Source organism: Atheta coriaria, unplaced genomic scaffold (assembly GCF_025399875.1).
Source record: "Atheta coriaria isolate IRGN ID8LTWV9N9 unplaced genomic scaffold, Caltech_Dcor_3.1 hic_scaffold_6_pilon, whole genome shotgun sequence".
Classification (NCBI taxonomy): Eukaryota; Metazoa; Arthropoda; class Insecta; order Coleoptera; family Staphylinidae; genus Dalotia; species Dalotia coriaria.
In genome coordinates this window covers 2535544-2555773 of record NW_027045448.1, presented here as the reverse complement: position 1 = coordinate 2555773, position 20230 = coordinate 2535544, and the positions used below count along the sequence as shown (strand labels likewise).

At 35.4% G+C, this 20230-nt stretch overlaps 2 protein-coding genes across 9 annotated transcripts; one reads left to right on the top strand and one right to left on the bottom strand.

Moving 5' to 3' along the window:
• Positions 1-117: 117 nt before the first annotated feature.
• Positions 118-16481, top strand: LOC135794293 (phosphatidylinositol-binding clathrin assembly protein LAP-like). Of its 7 annotated transcripts, none has more exons than XM_065305511.1 (14): positions 122-601; positions 10706-10848; positions 11415-11490; positions 11808-11828; positions 12175-12274; positions 12334-12649; positions 12719-12855; positions 13151-13268; positions 13325-13616; positions 13693-13785; positions 14004-14471; positions 14609-14825; positions 14891-15062; positions 15126-16481. In XM_065305511.1, the coding sequence occupies exons 1-14, from the start codon at positions 460-462 to the stop codon at positions 15225-15227; spliced, it is 2397 nt and encodes a 798-aa protein (XP_065161583.1). In that variant the 5' UTR covers positions 122-459; the 3' UTR covers positions 15228-16481. The 7 variants fall into 7 exon arrangements, 6 of the variants coding, with proteins under 6 accessions (XP_065161583.1, XP_065161581.1, XP_065161582.1 ...); XM_065305509.1 differs by having other exon boundaries at positions 124-601; positions 13103-13268; XM_065305510.1 differs by lacking the exon at positions 11808-11828 and having other exon boundaries at positions 124-601; positions 13103-13268.
• On the bottom strand, positions 16305-20220 carry IleRS-m (Isoleucyl-tRNA synthetase, mitochondrial). 2 transcript variants are annotated; one of them, XM_065305507.1, is made up of 11 exons: positions 19918-20220; positions 19739-19861; positions 19525-19675; positions 19273-19471; positions 19105-19215; positions 18685-19045; positions 18291-18527; positions 18062-18234; positions 17365-18007; positions 16862-17308; positions 16305-16732 (listed from the first exon to the last, which is right to left on the bottom strand). In XM_065305507.1, the coding sequence occupies exons 1-11, from the start codon at positions 20080-20082 to the stop codon at positions 16514-16516; spliced, it is 2829 nt and encodes a 942-aa protein (XP_065161579.1). In that variant the 5' UTR covers positions 20083-20220; the 3' UTR covers positions 16305-16513. The 2 variants fall into 2 exon arrangements, with proteins under 2 accessions (XP_065161579.1, XP_065161580.1); XM_065305508.1 differs by having other exon boundaries at positions 19739-19874; positions 19918-20038.
• Between the last annotated feature and the right edge of the window lie 10 nt (positions 20221-20230).

Here is a 20230-nt window from a genome sequence, read left to right as displayed (position 1 = left end):
ATCATTCCTAGCGACTCGCGGCGCGCCGGTTTGCGCCGATTTCTCGTTTCATACACAACCAGCAACCAAGCTTGACGCAACCGCGCGATCGCGGTAGTGCGGTGGCAGTGGGATCGTTCTATTCCGCCCGTCGGTGCCATCGGTGTAGCGGCGTACGCGCGCGGCCGCCTTGTCGCTGTCAGTTCAGTGCAGTCGCGTTGTGGTGGTTGTGTTGACGGGCGTTTTTGTTTCGTTGCTGTGTCGCGGCACGTCACGGTGCATTTTCCTTTCGCCTTTGCCCCGCGGTGCTGCATACACCGCCACCGGATGGTCAGTGGTCGGTGCTCGGTCGCAGTGCTTCGTCTCGCTTGAATTTTTGGTGCGTCCGAATCGAGACAAGTGCGCTCTCCACACGCCGCGCGAGTTCGTGTTTCTCTGGTGCCTGTTGACGAATAAGCGAATACATTTTTTCCGGTGAAGATGGCTGGTCGACTCGCCGGTCAGACGATCAACGACAGGCTCTTAGCGGCGAAGCATAGCATCGCTGGTCAAGGATTAGCCAAGTCCGTATGTAAAGCGACCACCGAGGAGCTGATACCACCGAAGAAGAAGCATCTTGAATGTGAGTTGCTCGCACAACACTAAACACACTCCACTATTCGCTCGTTTCTACGAAACAATCACGTTTGAGACCTTTCACTTGCAAAACAACTTTTTGCGCAATCGACATAGTGAACTATCTCTATCATGAGGCATCGAAATGAGTTGCAACATTAACAATCATGCGGAAAAACAAAAATCGTTGATGCAAACAACTACGTGTTGCTTTGTGTGTTTTATGTCTGATTATGCTTGCGTTGTCTGATATCGCGACTGGGCACAGACAAAACACACATATTTTATACATTTTTTCACGGTGAATACTGAATAACATCCTACCTGTTCCTGCGTGGAGTGCCTTCAACCGCGACTTCGGAAAGGGTCATGTGATCACACACCATGCTCCAAACAAACCTAACAGGTGTATCTCGTTCACATCTCTCAAATATCTCGCAGGGTTTGGGTTTGAGTTAGCAATGAGTCAGGAAATCCTGTGATCATATTCAGTGGTTTATATAATGATAAGTAATGTCTTGGAATTTTCGTGTGATTCATAACAACTTATAGGATAAGTAAAATCTATTTTTAGAAGAAGAGACAAAATTGTCACATGTGGTTGACACATTTACATAAGTATTACAAAAGTTAAGATATTTGATTTTGTAATTAACATCAATTAAAGCAAAGGTCCGAATATTTTGAGCTGAACTTACGTTGCATATGGTTAGTTGATTAGTTTTATGCGTATTTATTGCGATTTTCCTAACTTCCTCAAATTTTCTTTTCAAACTCAAGTGAATCATCGTATATGCACTTGACACTATTGTAAAAATTCATCGTAGTATATTTGATCGAGTTCTGTTTGCGCAAAATGTAAATTCTCGCACTATTCATACTCTATTATGGATGAAAATGATTGTCCCATCAAGTATTGTATTAATAATTATAATGATTCATACCAACGAGCTGAATGACATAACGACGCATTCTACTTGAAATTGTAAACGAATCCATTCAGTCGGAAACTTGCACGTATTGCCCGTGATAAATCTGGTATTGTTTCCGCCACGAAGTATACTTTCCAGTACCTACACTATTTTAGAATTTTTTGATTTTAAGAAAAAGTAAAAAAAAGTATTAAAAGGTGAGAAATTTTATGTAGTGCAGTTGATCTAAGAGCTCACTGAACATTGTTTCAATGAGAATGACAATACTGAAGAAATTATGACACTGCACAAATCCTTGATTTGATAATGGTTGATGGAATCATGGAATTGCCAAAAGACGACGGTTGATGTTATTAAAAACATAGTGGCAATGATATTTGCGTTCCTCCATTCAAAGTCGCGCTAAAGAAATGATGTTCTTTTATATTTGAAGTGGCATAATACGAAATGTCAAAATATTTGATTTCAAATAATTTGCTTCGTGGTGTTATAAATTACATTGAGCGGATGTATGTCGTCACGTCCTTTCGCCTTGCAGCTGTCTAATCGATTGTTTGTTTATGTTTTGCATTTATACTGATTCATGAGGTTAAATATTAGTTTTACTTGGCTAATATCATGGTAATGGCGGATATTTGATGATTTTGAAGGCATTAGGCTTGAATTTAACTCTGCTAATGGTTTAACATTAAATAAATCAGTTATAAAAACTGAAATTCACTAAATTCAATGCCAATGTTACAACAGTTTTATAAGTTACCGTTAACTGATATTTGGGTATGAAAATTAAACACCAGTATGTTAAAATGTTTTAAGTTACGAGTATTATTACTTATACTGTGGTATTTATTTTGCGACATTCGTACGTGTCGTAGAAATGGTACTGTGTTTTTTGTTGTAAATTACTTCAAACGCAATAAAATGAGTTTAATTCTCGTTGCGGAAATCAATTAATTGATAACAGCTTTTAATCAAAAGTTATTGAGCAATTTATATCCCCATACCTATGGATACCTATTGTAATTAATAAAATAATTATTTCATAAATTTAGTAAGGTTAATTTTACATTTCATACATTTGTATTTGTTTTAATTAAATTCTAGAATATATTTTTATGGCGTGCGTTTTGTGTTTGTACACTTTCATTTTTAACATTATGTTTTTGTGTCGCCAGCGTGCGCTCGCAGTACAAACACTCAGCATGTGTAATTACGTTAAAACATAGTCTGTGCCTGCGCCTTGTGCGAAATCAAATTAGAATAAATTTTGTGCGAAGGCCGCGGTCGTGATAGCAGCACACACATTGCTTGTTTTGAAAATTATTTATTAAGGTCCTAATGTTAAATTGGGCAATAATTTCATCATGCTGTGTACAATTTATATAAATTCACTTCATAAATTGCCTCAAAATTCTTATTAGGCACAGAATTTAATCAATTAAGTACCATTGTTTTGGGTATGATTATTTAAAACTTTGTAAATGTTATGTGTCCTTTGCAAATCCATGACAAATTAACATAATTCTTGTTTTCACTTACAATGCAAAGCTGGATGCTTCGCGTATGGCATTTTTAAACCTGGCGCAACGGAAAAAAACATGTTGACAAGCTCTTTAACTTTTAACTCTGGTAACTCTGTTGTAAATAAAGGACTGCTTTAGATATGCCGGTTTTAGTACGCGCGCACCATTTGGTTTACATTCATTTGTTTAACATTGAACATTGAAACGTTATTGACGACAGCATTGAACTTAACTTTGCGCACGTCGTTTGCTGGCAATCGACGAAAAATGCCAGCCATCCGACGCCGTTCCGTCGTTTGATTCAATCGACGAGCGAACGCGTATCCGTCGGGTGGCGAATGGTGCTCGTGGTCACTAAATATAAAAGCTTGATTGGCGGCCAAATTATAAGAACGTGCATGCGTTTACATGTTTACGACATCAATTGCTGGCGTATGTTGATTTGCGACATTTGTGCACATCGATTTCGAAAATAAACAAATTACCCATGTTCATTCATCAATCAGAATATAATGCATCAATAGGGAAATTGAAAGAGGCAATATAAAAGACAAAAAACTCAATATTTTGATTTTCTTGGTTTGTTTTGGGGCATTTAGTGTTACTGTTATCATTATTTAATATATTTTTGTTATGGTGCAGTAAATTTTATCTTGTCTTTTATGCTTGTCTATTTAGCATGTACGTGTGCTTTAATTACATTGTTATACAAAGCTTATTTATCAATACATATAATGTTGTTTTCATATTTGCATGCTCGGAAAATAAACTCATTTGTTACATTTAAGTGAGATATATTAATATAATCTATAATGTATTAAAAAATATACAAAGTATTAACATTTTCGATATTTATCTAACAATTTTGAAGGTCGGGTATCACAAACCTTAAGGTGAAATAAATTTTCACATACTAATTTTAAATTGGTATGCTTTTTTTACATTATTCCGCAGCATTTCTCTATGAATACACAACTCTGATGAACTTTGAGTGACGACAAATGTTATTGTGTTGTTTGTGATGAAATATGTCATTATAAAATCATTAATTATATATTTGTTCATATTTGCATAGCTGTCACTCGCAAGAATTTCGTACACTATGCTGTATGCGTCGTTCCTAGATATGATTCATTTTTACACGACTCCATAACTACTCCAACATAACGTCATTATTTGATAACATTCATATCTGCAATTACTTAATCTGTTCATTGGAGTGCAATTCAAGCCCAATACCCGGCTACACCTTTGTTTTATAAACTGCATGAGTTTATGCCTTGTTTTTCTTATTTGTGTACCCACTGAATATGAATGACGTAGGTATCCACGTCATTGTCACCAATGTTTCCCTTTTTCACTATTACTAAGTGTATATAGGTGCGAGTACATAATATACAGCTTGGCCTAACGTGCATATTGATTTCGTCTGGCATCCTATTAAAATATTAACCTCGTTACAGGTCGTTTCGCATCGCGGTGTACACATTTATGCAGCCGACTCCATTCACACTATATTACCGCGTTCGTTGCGTTACACTTTGCATATTATTGTCGCACGTGAAACCAATGTTTCAACGCGCATTTGATCGGCGCGCTGGCCACGTCGCAAAGTGCGAGTTAAGTGGTCGAGTAAACAGTGCCAACACACATTTATCGAACCGAATCTTCGCTTTTCCATTTTCCGCGTGCGCTGGCTTGCTGTGAATTGCTAATTATTCATACAACGCCCCAAAACGAACAGCGGCACGACACACCGCATTGCGTTTTAGATTGATTTCGAACCGTGGTGTATTGACGTCAATAAATATATTCATCGAAAATGACGTGGGATGTGGAATCGTCGTTTGCCGGATTGATAACTGCAAAATAATTTTAAATGCTTATCTACTGGTTGTTCAGGTCGTGTTATGCTAATATAAATAACAATAGGTGCTGTTCGCAATTGCCAGCACATGATTCACGCATTCAATGTTGACTGTTGGATGTATTAAAAAAAAAACAGTCAAAATATTAAGTTACAGTATCTTAAATGCAAATTTGATACTGGGACGATTCATACTGCCGCAATGAAATTATTGATGAGTTGATTTGGACTAAAACCTCGAACCTCACAGGCGAAAAACATGAAGCATCGGTCAGTGAGCTTTCCTGGGATTTTAAATCGTATTTTTTAGACGCTCAGGTGAGTATTTATTCAATTTAATTTTAAATATAAGATGTTCATAAAGATTTTTTTTAAATATGGGAACAGACAGTTATGTCCAATACAAATTCATACGGTAAATACAGAAGAAATAATATACACAAAAAATCTTAATATTTACCATTTCAATTATCACTCACCTGCAGAAATATGTTTAGCAAAAAAGAATGTACTGCAGTTTAAGAAAATTGAGTTTAACGAAAATTACATGCGTTTTACTGTTTATACGGTTAACAATTTTTATAAATCTCAATGATTTGCACTCACAATTACAATCGCAACATCTATATTTGACACAAAGATTAAGGCTGTATACTTAGGAAAATGTTTAATAATTAATAGAATACAAGTTACTTGAGTTATTGATTTCTATGGGACTCTAGTCGGTATTAAATTCGGGTTGTAACATTGATCAATATTTTATTAATAACAATTTTTGAATGGTGTCTTAAGGCAGGTTTAAGTAAATAATATAGCCTTTTGTTAAAGTAATTCTAAATAATTGTAAAACAATCAAATTATTAAAATATGTATGTTGTTCAATGTTCAATGTTGTTCAAAAATTGACTCTGCGTGTGTTTCATACCAACCCTATTCGTGTCAGTTCAAATTTATGAAGTTTTGCATATGTATGTCTTTCTCTGGTTCTACATCTAGCTATATTTAAACTCAGGAAACATTTACATCTTTGAGATATTTAAAATTCGAAAGTAGGTTTGCAGATGACAACATTTGTTACTTAACGATTATAAAATTGGTTTCGATCGTTACTTGCTTACTGGCTGACACACTGACTGTGAATGCATTCGAAAGTTAAAACCTTGATATACTTTTTTCAATAACAATCAAAAACATAAATAAATGTAAGAATACGTTAAACACGTCGTCAATGTTATTCGATTTTGAATTCGTTGCTATAAAATGTGTTCATGCTTTTATTGCATGCATCTATTTTGCATTTTTAGTTTCTTATTGCACAAAATAACTTGTATAGGAAAAACTTTGAATTGGTTTAGTTTTGATTGTGATTTTAAGTGACTAAAACGTTAACACTTTGCAGCTTGGATGCAAATCAAATTTAAAGTTTTATTCAAATCTATTCGAGTTATAGAGAATAGTCGTATGCACACCTCGAAAAGCACTTAAACTGTCATGAAACAAATTTTACTAACGCTTGAATTATTGAGGGAAGCGGGGAAATCAAATGTTTGCATTCCCATGCACCACAATATGGAAAATTCAAATCAGATTCACCAAATGAATTCTAAATGACAAAAGTATTAAATATTATAGTTTTTAGTTAAGATACGAGCTTGTCATTGAGCTAATGATGGTTGCGGAGACAAATCATCCCAGCTGATGACTGCCACTGTTCATTTCTCTATAAAATATGTATACTTATTGATTGAATATGAATATACATACCAACGTACTTCAAATGCTTCAAATGTACCTAGTCTGTTCGAAGAAAAGAGTTCGATAAACGAATATTATGTACCCATACTTTCAAACTTGTTGTGGCGTCCTCCGAGCGCCACACGCTTTGCGTCGAGACCGCCTTAAGATAGATGATCGTCCCGAACACTCGCCAATGACTAGACTAGACTTACTTTACTGGGCATACCAGCACGTACGTACGTACGTAGTTAGTTAGTGATCGTATGTTTCTGCAGTAAAGGAATTGATGTGAGGAGTTGCGACCGACTACTATATAGGTGTTTGAACTTTGAAGGTCGCAGCATCTCGTGAACTCACCCAACCACGGATCATGTACCTAGCCATGTTGATTCATATATTTAAATTATTCTGTTGTTCGTGAATTTGTAGACGTGTTGTTGTAAAGTTGGTTTTGTGGGGCTTTAAAATTATTGCTATTGCTATGAGATATGTCTATGTTGATTTTTGGCGCGCATCTTCTAATCGAATTAAATAAATATTTGTGTTATCGGCATGTGTGAATCCACTTGCGTGTAAACTATATTAATAGTACCTGCTGTATCTAGTACTTGGTGAAAGTGTTCCATCCTACTTTTCTATCCTCCATGACACAGTGCAATTACAATATCTAGACTCGATTCGCGGTTAAATGAGGCAGTTAACTGCGCGTTTATTACTTGCTTCTATCTAATCTGTCCGTATGACATACTGGTTACATAATCAATCAACGTGAGCACGAGCCCGCGACGTATGCGCACTGGATTCTTGGTGAACTGGTGGTATATTGGATCGGATCACGATCTCGGTGAGGAGGTGAACATGAGTTTGACATTTACTCAAAGATTATTTGTCTTAAAGCAAGCGTCTTCGTTTTATGAAAATTGAATATTTTGTACTATACATTTATTATGTTTGCTTTAGTTTACTACTTCGTTTACTACCTATAGGTAAATTATACAAAAATAGATCAATTTCCTTGATAATATTAAATATTATTGCTTATTTTTTTGTCCCAAAATGTGTGTCGTCGTAAATGCGCACTACACGGACATTTATTGAAATATATAGGAATAGCATACTATAAAATGACACATGCGTCTGTTGTAGCACTCTGGAGTCTCTAAAAGTTGGTCTCTTATGCTCTTCGCTATGTTAATAATACCAGTACTTTTCCGTATTCAAATATTTTTTCCATCCATACTTTTCGGTGTAAACTTTACGAAATTTCGTTTTTCTTTATACGGAAAATCTCACTTTTTTCTGAATTAATTTTTTGTTGATTCACATACGTAGAATATTTCATTTTCGAAATAATACGAATATACATCTTGTGCATCTAATTCCTTTACTCTTCTGCCTTTAATCATTAAGTGAAATTAGTCGTCATATGTGGAAAGAAAGTGAAATTAAGATGTCTCTTCTCTTCTCTATTGTGTCATTCATGTAAGGAAAAATGGCATTGCGGAAACAATGCACTTACCACGTTATGCAAATAATTGCAGCGGTGCTGCTTGTAATTCACAATAGCAGGTAGTTGAGCGGTAGCTGCGAAAAGCGACAATAAAACCATAATAAACTTACCTAACACATACATTCTAAAGAAATTTAACAACGTTATTATGATGAGATCTCATAACGAACAGATGAACGGCAAATTGTCGTAATATATTTCATTACACATTATTTTCATTTTTTAATTTGTTACAAAAAATGGTAAAAAATTACACTAAGGGATTGTATCTTGATGCCTTATAGTGTCCTAATAAAAAATTTGCTGACCAATGTTCGCAACATTATACGACATAACATACATGTTCTCTGGGTCATTGAACAGGTACAAACTGTGTGCTTAACATTAAACTGCGTTTTTTTTACATTCACATCATATAAAAACATGACAATTTGCTCGCAGCGCATAATTCTCGAATGTGGGTTTATAAAAGATTGGACGCCACATTCGTAGTGGTGAAAATGTAAAGAAAATCCGAAAATTTCCCAAATTACAAATAACGTACTTATTTTTATAAAGAAAAATAGAATGCATACATTAGACGAACGATAGTTAAACATTATTTTGGATCTGTACAATTAATTTAAGTTGGAATAAATCAAGTTACCAATTCAAATTTAATTTAAACGAACATTTTGTCTCATTCGGAACCGCTGAATCATGATAAATATTTTTTGTTGCTTGTTGCTTGGTTTTTTCAATTGAACGTACGTGTGTAGTGCTTGGTGGTTATTCATATGGTTCATTGGACGATCGTATGTATTTGGATCACAATAGTACTCGAATCGATGATACTGACACGATTGTAATTAGGACAAATCCATAATAGGACGCCCATAAAAGTGTCATTCAGCTGTTGGCCTGTTAGTGTTTATTTATTAAAGTCGTGATATGTTTGTGATACGAATTTTGACACGAGCAATATTTATCATCATCATCAAATTGACATGTAGTAGAGATTACAGAGCATTCGTTAATTAAATGATAAGTTTTGAGATAATTCACAGATGATTAATAACAACGAACTTTAATTAATATCATTAACGAGGTGCAGTTATGAAGTATTTTACTTTTAACAAAGTATTATAAATAAAATACTATTCAATTTTATCAATACCTGTGAAAAATATTCAAAATTTTTGATAGAAATACGTTTTGAAGGCTTTTTGAATTATAAAACAGTTTAATTACTTGGCTTAACAATGTTTTTACATAAGTTTACTTCTCAGATAAAGTTTCATATCACCATGTATGCAATACTTGTATTTTAGTACACGCGTTACACAATTTACCTTTTAACCACTGTGACACTGTCTCTGTGTGTGTATTGCGGCGTGTATGTGCTTATTGTTTCCACGCTCAACGAGACAACAATTACGTCGCTCAGCGGTGGTGTGTACGTGTGCGTACCACCTTATTTAAAATCACCCTGACCCCTTTCTCGGCACAGTTGATTCAGACGCTCGATTGCCTTATTATAACATATCCATATCAGCTTCTTATTTTGCTTTAGTTCTTGCGTTATTCCTGGGCGGTGCCGCGTGTTAAACGACGACCTTATGACATTAGCTTCGCTTTGACCTCGTAAACTTTTGAAACTCTTTGAACACTCTGAATTTACTGACAATTAATTCTGAGTAATTTATGTGAGTGTGGCTCGGGTTTATTTATAGACTCATATTTGAAATTACTTACTTTACTTTTTAATATTGACATAACTTTCAATTCAATTGATCTAATTGTGCGCACAGTTACGATAATTGTATGTGTTACGCATGCGTATTTGTTGATTGTGCCATGTTTTTAACCTAACCGCACTAAGTTAGGTTAGATTAGGCAAATATTAATAAGATTAATTTTATCATTGTTTGTTTTGAAATGTTTAACGGAAATAAATTCTTTGACTTGTGATGTTTCGCATGGAAGCACCTCTTTTTATTGTTTTCAATTGTGAAAATGAACGTGAGAATGTTGGAGTATAGGAGTACTTAATTTTGCTCGTCATACTTGAGAATGCGTCGAGAGTAAGGAACTTCTTACTGGTGATGGCAGAGTTCCTCATTTAATAACAACACGGCGAAAGGATGCTACAGCTTGAGTGCTCTTTCCTAGTTTTCGTTTAAATTCACTTCTAACTTGGTAATGCACATGATAAATACACTTTCTGCTCATTACATGCTCGCACACGTATGTCGTCAAGTATAATTTATAGTAGCATCTGAATTATGTCATCCCGAAAGCCGCGTTTGTAATTAAATTATTTAATTCTATCAAAATGTCAATATAAATAAGCGGGGCCATACAGAATGGCGATATTACGGTTTTTAATGAGTATTTCTGGTGGCTGACTGATAAGTGCAACGCCCACCGAATATTTTGATAAGTTGCCAACAGTTGCTGGTCTCTAACAGTCTCCGCATTGCGCTTCCCTCTGCAGCGGATAAAATTGCGTGATATATTTCAGTTTGTTCTGATTATAATAACATTGTATGTCTGCTTCCAGATTTGGTACAATGCACAAACGAGCCGAATGTCAGCATACCGCAGTTGGCGAATTTACTTATCGAGCGCTCACAAAACACCAACTGGGTTGTTGTTTACAAGGCCCTTATCACCGTGCATCACATCATGTGCCATGGTAACGAAGTAAGTATCAATTATAATTTAACATTTTTCGATTGCAGTATATGTTTATTTTGCTGCGTTTGAAAAATTTTGTGGTTTATCGTTATTCTATTGTTCACACTTCCTGATTTCCTATCAAGTTGTTTCATTACTCTTTCATATCCTGTATAGTAAACATCAATGTAAATGCAATGATTAGTTGGCAAACGGTTCCACATGGAAATTAATGCAGATAGTTGCTCCGGCACTGTAATTTTATGCGTGTTGCTACGCTACAGCATATATTGAATACATTCGCGCATATCTGATTACCGTGGATTGGAGAAAGTGATTTTACATAACCAGATCTCTGCTGTAGTGCGTTGCAACAGCGTTGCTTTAAAACAAACAATGCAAATGTTCGTTGCCTTATTCTTTCATTTGCTCTTGCCTGAAAAGGAAATGTTATCAACGTATAACACACAAGCCCAAGGACAATACAATATATGTTACTGCATTCAAGGATATAAGATTATCTCAGTCAAAGCATTAATGTACTATTGTATTATATTATATTAACATCTAATATATGCTATTTTCTTTTTCAGAGATTTACACAATACTTGGCTTCAAGCAATAGCAGTTTTCAATTAAGCACTTTCCTTGACAAAAGTGGCGTACAAGGTAAACATAACCAAATTATTGCTCTATTCTTGTGCTTGTAAAGCAAATTTGCTTCCTTTAAGGAATGCGATTATTTATCAATCATTTATTACTCTATACGCTTATTTTATCGTATATCTCTCGGTTGAATATTTAATTAATATCAAATGACACATGAACTATGGCTTCTAATTGCGATTTATTCATTCAAGCTTTACTTTACATAACATAATAATACAATTTCGTTGTAAACGGTTCTTATATCTTTTTGCATTCAATTCACGTTAGGTGTACATAATAAAACATACAACTAATTTAATTTTTCTTTTGTTTCAAAGGAATGCTGAGTATTAAAACTGGTAAGTGGTATTTGGTAGTTATGTTTGGCAGAGGCATTGCATGCTTTCTAACACATTAAAAGCAGTTTACGACACTTTTTCACAACCTATTCGAATCGGCTGGAATGGCTAAATAATCTTTAAATGATTTCATACAAAACTTACATATTCTTCCACACTCACTCTATACTTTAATAGAATATATAAATTTTACTTGAAAAGATGACTTGGGGTTTGGCCTTTTAAATAATTCAAAGTACTATCATTAATAAATGCAAAATTTGATTCAGTGCATCGTAGTATCTTAGTGTAGATAAAACTTAATTAAATTATGATATGCATTAATTAACATTGCCGAACTTTATAGGTTACGACATGTCACCTTTTATCAGAAGATACGCTCATTATATCAACGAAAAAGCCTTATCGTACCGAACGGTTGCATTCGACTTCTGCAAGAAACGAAGGTAGTTCCTATTATAACATGTTGAACAACAAGTTGAATGTGTTCGTATTTATTGTATAGCAATGACGATGGTCTTCTACGCACAATGCACACGGACAAGCTCCTCAAAACCCTTCCCATCCTGCAGAGTCAGCTCGACGCTCTACTCGAGTTCGATTGCACCGCCAACGACCTCACCAACGGTGTCATCAATAAATCCTTCATGTACCTCTTCGGCGATCTTATTAGGCTGTTCGCCTGCTACAATGGCGGTATTATCAATCTGCTAGAGAAGTACTTCGATATGAACAAGAAGCAATGCAAGGAGGCACTCGACATCTATAAAAAGTTCCTCACACGGATGGATCGGGTCGGGGAGTTTTTGAAAGTTGCCGAAGTATAAGAAATTTAATTACACGCAAGTGTACGCTGTACGATTAATTATCTGAATTGTTTGCCGGGATAGAACGTTGGAATCAATAAGGGAGAAATTCCTGATCTCACAAAGGCACCCAGCAGTTTACTGGAGGCGCTGGAGCAACATTTGGCACACGTTGAAGGGAAGAAAACTTCGGGCGCTAGCACACCATCCCAAAATGCCAGGTGCGTTATACATACCTAGAGTATCAGGGCCGGTGTCAAAGATAGTAGTAATTATAGAAAGGTAGAATCATATAGTTAATTAGTTTGGTTTCTAGTAAACAAGATTGTAGTTAAATTTCGATTAATACCTGGCCTTGATAGGAAAAATTGTTGTTGGACAACTGTATGATTGATATTTTTTTGTTTTGTATGTGCACCATTTTATTTCCAATTTTTGTTGCGTTTTCCGTACAAATGCAATGAGTAGTAATCAGAAGAATTTGCGTTCGGCTGTAACCGCATTATCTTCCACCAGTTCGAGCTTCGGCACGGTAGTCGCAAACGGGCGCATTGACCAGCACGCGAATGGGCTCGACGAGCACATTAAATTAAAAATACTGGCTGAGGAAGAAGCTGCCATGAATCAATTTAAAGTGAGTAAATATTGTTCTTGCATAACACAAAATTTATGTATTATTTGCCGTACCAGACAAAGAAACAGTACTCGCCGCCGACAATGTCCACCGCCAACAATCCTTTCTTCTCGTCGACAGCGACGACAACTTTGGCAAATATGCCAGCGGAAACGCAATCCTCTGCGGACTTCTTCGCCGACAGCGCGACCACAACGACCACTCAATCACGCCCGTCCGATGATTTGCTGCAGTTGAACAATCCGTTTGCGGACGCATTCGCGCAGCCAGCCAACGCGTTTGCCGCTCCACAGTTGCCAATGATCCAGCAGCCAAATAATATCAATGCGTGGATGGCAAATGGCAATGGTAGGTCTATTGGGAATCTATCAATTGAATGCTTATTTGTCGTTTAATTGATCGTTTTGAATTGTTTTTGTTGCAGGATACACAACCCCCGCTAGCAATACAAATGGCGGCGGTGCCTTTGTGTCCGAATCGAGTTTCCAATCGGTATTCGGCAATACCGAAGTTAAAAGTAAGCAATGTCTCGTTATGCGCTTATCATCTTCATTAATCAACTTCATTTTTCATTACATGCTCATAATCAGACACTTGTTCAAGCTTGCATGCTAATGCTTACTAAACCCACTACTCTGTATTATTCGCTATAACTTCTAGTCCCATTTATTCTTATGATGTGTTCGTATGTTCTGTAACTAGCATTTAAATGTGTGTGATTCTTTTCTGTGCAAGCTGCCGACGGCACCAAAATTCCCGAGTTAGACTCCTTCAATCCTTTCCTGGTCGAAGATAAAGAACCCTCTTTGCTCCTGGACACTTCATCTCCCTCGAATTGCGCACAACCCATTCAAGAGGTGCTCAATTTCTTCCAAAAAGACAATACACTAACAATACATTTAAACGAATCGAACGAAAGGACTGACGCAAACAAGTCTGATCATAAGTTAAGTTTTGGCGAGAGTCTCACGTTGAATTTCTCGACGGTCGTCGCCAACGGCAGTGGTGCAGTGGCACCATTGCTCATCGACAAACAAGACAATATCACCAAGTGTAATCGTCCCCCGCGACCGCCGCCTCCCTCACGCCGTCCCTCGAACCTATCCACGCCTGCCAGTCCTCCACGCTCATTCTATTCCGGTTCCAATGACAACGTTTTCACTGCTACTACAGACGAGCAACCGCATTGTTCACAAAGCATTGGTAAAAGATAAACTCATTTAACATTCGACTAGGTTTAATGTATCTGTAACGTTAATCTAACACTAATTTATGCCTAGCGGTAATTATTTCCACTAGCGCCCCGTTATTATGCATGTGCTAATTGGTTGCGCTTACAGATTCCGGATTTGACGCGTTGGGTGGCGTGCTGCAACCGATGCCCTTGGCGGGCAATCAAAATAATCAAAACAATCAGGCATCAAACAATAACAATAATAATAATAATAATATTCAAGAACAACAGTCTGGTAGTGCCTTATTGACCGGCGATCTGGAGTCGAGTCTGGCTTCTTTAGCTCAAAACTTATCGATAAACAGCCGGCAAGTGCCCGTTAAGTAAGTATTCTTTAACTAACGAATGGATAGACACTCATTTATATGATATTTTGGAATTATTGTAGAGAAATACAATGGAATTCGCCTAAAAATGGTTCTAAAGTGGGTGCTAGTTGGACACCTGCACCAGTGTCTAGCACTACTGGTGGGGCAGGTTACAAACCAATGAATCAGTCCATGTCCCAACAAAACATCATGCAAACCCCTATGTTTACAACACCTATGCAACCAATGATGGTAAGAGGAAAATGTTACTAATTGCTAAAGAGTGTACTGTCAATGATATTCGCTTCCTTCCAGGGAATGCGTCCAATGGTAGCAAACAATATGATTCCTCCAATGGGATCGTCACAACCACCTGCAGCACACCCAATGGGCCAGCAGTCTCTTCTGTTCCATTAGATCACTTATCACTTATCTCACCAATGTACGCAAATCCCCAATATTTTCACCAACGATAATAATGAAAAAATATTTGTGCTATATTCAATATTTATTGATATTACTATAGCTAGATTTAACTTAAATGTTTTGCCTAAAAATGGCAGACGTTTGTTCGGATTGGAGGGAACATATGATGATTTTTTCACGATTGTAAGTTCAACTTTCAGTGCACTACTCAACTTTATCTCATGAAAGGCGAGCATTGAATAGATAAACACAATTAACACTGATTGTGAGCGCATACTTTTTCACGAATGATAAACATTATCGGTAAATTGAGTTGTTGCTGTAGCTCAATTGAATGGTATAAAGGAGCATTCATATCAAGGTGATAAATATCGGAAGCGGGCGTTTTTTGATAACTTTACAAAATTATACACGATGTTAATTTAATCAATACATGTCCCAACATGTTAGAAAGAACGACTGTCAATTTACACTTGAAATTAATCGTTTCGGACAATAATTCCAAATTCCCAGCAAGAATACGATGTAAAATGTACCAAGAAGACAATGAACTAGACATTAGCTTTTAAATGTTTGACGTTTAACGTTGAATCAGACATAAATAATTCTTGTGATTTTTGCGCCATTACACCACTATATTCTTGTACTGGACTGTACATTATCAATATATCTTTGTAATACGTACTCTTGTAAAGAAGAACTTATCATGGATGCAATTTAATAACTATGCTATTAGGCACTAAGTAAATGATAATAGACAAATTGATAATGATGTGTATGCCATACGGATATATTTTGTAATGATTGTTCCACGAAATTGCGTTTTACTCTAAAGCACTATTATTCGCTGGGGGAAGAGGATAGATAGAAATATGCGCCATACATTATTTTTTATTATTGTGAATGAAGTAATATGGAAATTTATATTTGCACTTTTGATGCAAGAACTTAAAAGCAAACGGAGTTGGTGTAAATGTTAAGGAAAGAGATTAATAGTTAAATGTGAGTGTGCTTTTGTCACTTGAAATGCAATTTGAAAAACAAGTTGCAGAAACATATCAAATAACGTTAATTGTAAATGAACTTATCTATTTGATGTGGTACATTTTAATAGTGAATGCTGTGCTTGTTTAAATATTTTTAGTCCATATGATACTATTGATAATTGCAAAAGGCAAGACCAACAGGAAGCATCAATATGATTAAATTGAGAACGTTTGTATATAATACATATTATAATTGGGATATCTGACATTTTGTTTGTAATTTAGATACCTTTAGTTCGGTATTTGCTTCCTGGTTTTTATATTCTCAACAACACTATAGCATCTGTCACATAAAGTCTGTGGCATTAACGCGGTGAACTTTCGACATCTCGCACATTTAAACTGTTCACCTTTAGTTATCCGTAGTGTAAATTTCTCGTCGACGCTTGGCGTGACTATTACTTCAGAGACTTGCAAGACATCACAGAGGTCATCTAGATTACCGTGTTTCTACAAAAAAAAACACATTATAGCATCTTAAACTTCTATTTACTACTGCGGACATTTGACCGACAATGAATTTTGATATTTATTCGGTTTCTTATTTTATTTGAGCATAAGAAAGTTAATTTCACAAACCTGAATTAAGCTGATGTTGTCTGGATTCATTAAAATCTCAACTTTACTTTCAAGAGCCTCGCCAGCATTTGTTTGTTTGTTGATGTCTTTTCGAACATTCAGTAGTAAATCCATTATATATTTAACTTCTTCGTTTTGCCAACTCTTTTCAGGTGTCAAATGCTGCAATCTAGTGAAAAACGCTGCGGAAGTCTTCAGGCACTCTGGTAAATGCAAATACACTTCCTCAGCTAAATGCGGAACAATGGGCGCAATACTCTGCGTCAACAAATTAATCAATTGATAAAGAACAAATTGCGCCCCCAAACGATTGTTACTATGCTCTTCATCACAATATAGCCGATCTTTAATAGCAGTGTAATAAATCGCTGAAATCTCATTAGTAGTCAAATTGATTATCAAAGACGACAATTTATTAAATTGATAGTCTTCTAAATAAGACTGTGCCTAAAACATCAAAAATGTAAATTTTATTTAAAAAATCCGATTATTGGCATGTTTACCTGTTCATGGAACTCATACAACAACCCCAACATATACTTATCAGTCAAGTTCAACTCATCATATTCAACTTTTTCACCTTTATAATCTGCGATACTACCAAGAGCAAATCTCAAGGTACTACGAATTTTCTGGACCTCGTCTGCGCTGGCTTTCAAAACATTGTCACTAACATGAGTTGTACTATCTTGGTTAGCATGACATGCCACCCACCATCGCAATGTATCAATGCCATACGGCTGCTTCTTTTTGGATCCTTTGACTATATCATGTGGGTCAACCACATTTCCAAGTGATTTGGACATTTTTACACCTTTTTCATCCAGGGCAAACCCATGCACGTAAATTGTTTTGTAAGGCGCACAATTTCTTAGTCCAACTGATGTAATTAATGAGGATTGGAACCAACCAGTGAACTGATCTACGCCTTCCAAATACATGTCCGCAATTTTCGGTTCTTCCAAGACACTTGACCAGGATATTCCACTGTCAAACCAGATATCTAAAATATCATCACCTCTGCAAATATTGTCAATATTTTCTTTGGCCAGCAGTGATGTCGGTAGAAGGTTTTCAAGGGGTTGTTTCCACCAAAAATCAGGGTCCGTCTCACTCAAAACTTTGCATAGATGGTCAATTGTTTCCCTAGAAACATGTATTTTCAAGTAATAAAGTATGAACGTAATTAGACATAAATACCTGTTTAAAATATGATCACCGGAATTTTTGTAATAGAAGACAGGAATAGGCACCCCCCAGGACCTTTGTCTTGATATACACCAATAGGGTCTCTTCTTAATTTGATCTATTAAATTCTTTTTATATTTGTCTCCATTTAGCTTTGGAATAACAGTTGTTTGTTCCACATGGTCCTAAAAATGTATCATATTAATATATCAACATTCTGATTACAGTTTTCAATTAATACAATTGCCGCCTGTTTTATTGGATTCATATCAACGAACCACTGTTGACTAGCTCTTAAAATAACTGGTTTCTTAGTTCTCCAATCGTATGGATAACTGTGAACAAAATCCTCTTTGTGGACTATAGAATCGTCCAGAATATCAAAGATTTTGTCATTAGCACCGTCTAAAACTGAGGTACCTTCTAAGTTTGATCCAGTTTCTTTGGTATAATGGCCATTTTCATCTACCAAACATTTCTGCAATAAAAGAAGAGATTTAATATGAGACTGCTAGAAACACGATAATGTAAAAATTTCAATTAATTGCATAATATTTTGATTTATAAATACAAGTTCAAGAATTTAATTACAAACATATCATTCTATGATACTAGAGTCTTTTTCAAATACTTACAATTTTAATATTATTTTCCAAAGCAACTAAAAAGTCCTCAGGTCCATGAGCAGGTGCAGTGTGAACTAAACCAGTGCCTTTTGTACTTGATGCATGACCGGAATGCAACAATTTTAATTCTTCATGATATACTGGTTGACAATAAGTTACATCCTTCAATAAATCACCACTAAACGTTTCTAATACTTGATACTCTTTTCCTAGCATATCGCAATGACTTTTCACTAAATCGCTTGCAATTACAAATGAATCACGTTCATTTTCATTCTTTACAAGGCTGTAAGATAAGTTTTTATTATAACACACTGCTTGGTTCCCAGGTAATGTCCAAGGTGTTGTTGTCCAGATCAATAAATGTACACTAAAAGTAAATAACGAAATTTTGATAATATTGGTACAGTTTTAACCGACATGTCTTACTTTTGATACTTCTTAAAAATTTCTGGTTGCTTTAGAACCTTTAATTTTACCGTAATGGCGTTGCTCACATGATTTGTATTGTATTCTAATTCTGCTTCTGCTAATGCTGTCCTGTTATTAAAGTTGAAATAGTTATCACTTCATAATTATTTAGGTGAAAGAACTTACTTTGATGAGGGAGACCAATACACAGGTTTAACATCTCTATAAATCAACTTCTTTTCATATAAGTTATAAAACTGCTTAAGTTGATTTTGGATATATTCTTTATCAAAGGTTCTATATGGGTTTTTCCAATCTCCAATGACACCCCAAGATTCAAAAGCTGATCTTTGTGTTTCAATTGTTTGTTTTGCAAAGTTTCTTGCTAAAATATTCAAATTATATTAAAACTAAATGTGTTGAAATATAAATTCTTACCTTTCTGACGAATTTCCAATGGTTTGAGTGAAACCTTTACCTGTTTAATTGCTTTCAGTTCAATTGGAAGTCCATGACAATCCCAGCCAGGTATATAATTGATTTGTTTGCCTTGCAACAACTTAGTCCTAATTATTGTGTCTTTCAAAATCTTAAAATGTATAATATTAGCAATTTACAATCCCTTTTTCTTGTATATATACCTTATATATACCTTATTAATTGCATGGCCCATATGTGGCAAACCATTTGCATAAGGAGGACCATCATGTAAAACAAAAGTTTCCTTATTTTTTAATGTTTCCTTCTGCCACTCATAAACATTTTCATGGACTTTCTACAATCAAATTCTATCAAACAACATTAATTAATTACTTACTAATTAATTTGTACATTCATATCATTGTCACGTTTCACAAGTTTTTCTTTTTCCAATCGCAAAGGCATTTTTGTTGAAGGTAACAAAACTGTACTTGAATAAACATTCGTGTTTATTGTACTAAAATAATATTTATATCTAAATGGCACTTGCTTCAATCTCTGTCTCAAAATGAACATTTTGTTTGATTATTATGTATATTCTCTTTTAAATAATTATCCGGTTCTTTTTCAGAACTTATCACCCATTTGTAGGTTACATCACAAACTGTTGTTTTTAAAATAAATTTGGCCGCTTGTGTACATTTGGTTCATGATTTCATTTAGT

Excerpts from the sequence above, each read along its gene's own strand:
- LOC135794293 (XM_065305509.1), top strand. The coding sequence starts at position 460 with ATGGCTGGTCGACTCGCCGGTCAGACGATCAACGACAGGCTCTTAGCG. Across the intron at positions 12,275-12,333 it reads GACTTCTGCAAGAAACGAAG|CAATGACGATGGTCTTCTAC; the intron begins GTAGTTCCTATT and ends TTTATTGTATAG. Across the intron at positions 13,617-13,692 it reads GTGGATGGCAAATGGCAATG|GATACACAACCCCCGCTAGC; the intron begins GTAGGTCTATTG and ends TTTTTGTTGCAG.
- IleRS-m (XM_065305507.1), bottom strand. The coding sequence starts at position 20,082 with ATGTTCATTTTGAGACAGAGATTGAAGCAAGTGCCATTTAGATATAAA. Across the intron at positions 18,235-18,290 it reads CAATAAAACAGGCGGCAATT|GACCATGTGGAACAAACAAC; the intron begins GTATTAATTGAA and ends ATACATTTTTAG. Across the intron at positions 16,733-16,861 it reads ACAACATCAGCTTAATTCAG|AAACACGGTAATCTAGATGA; the intron begins GTTTGTGAAATT and ends TTTTTTTTGTAG.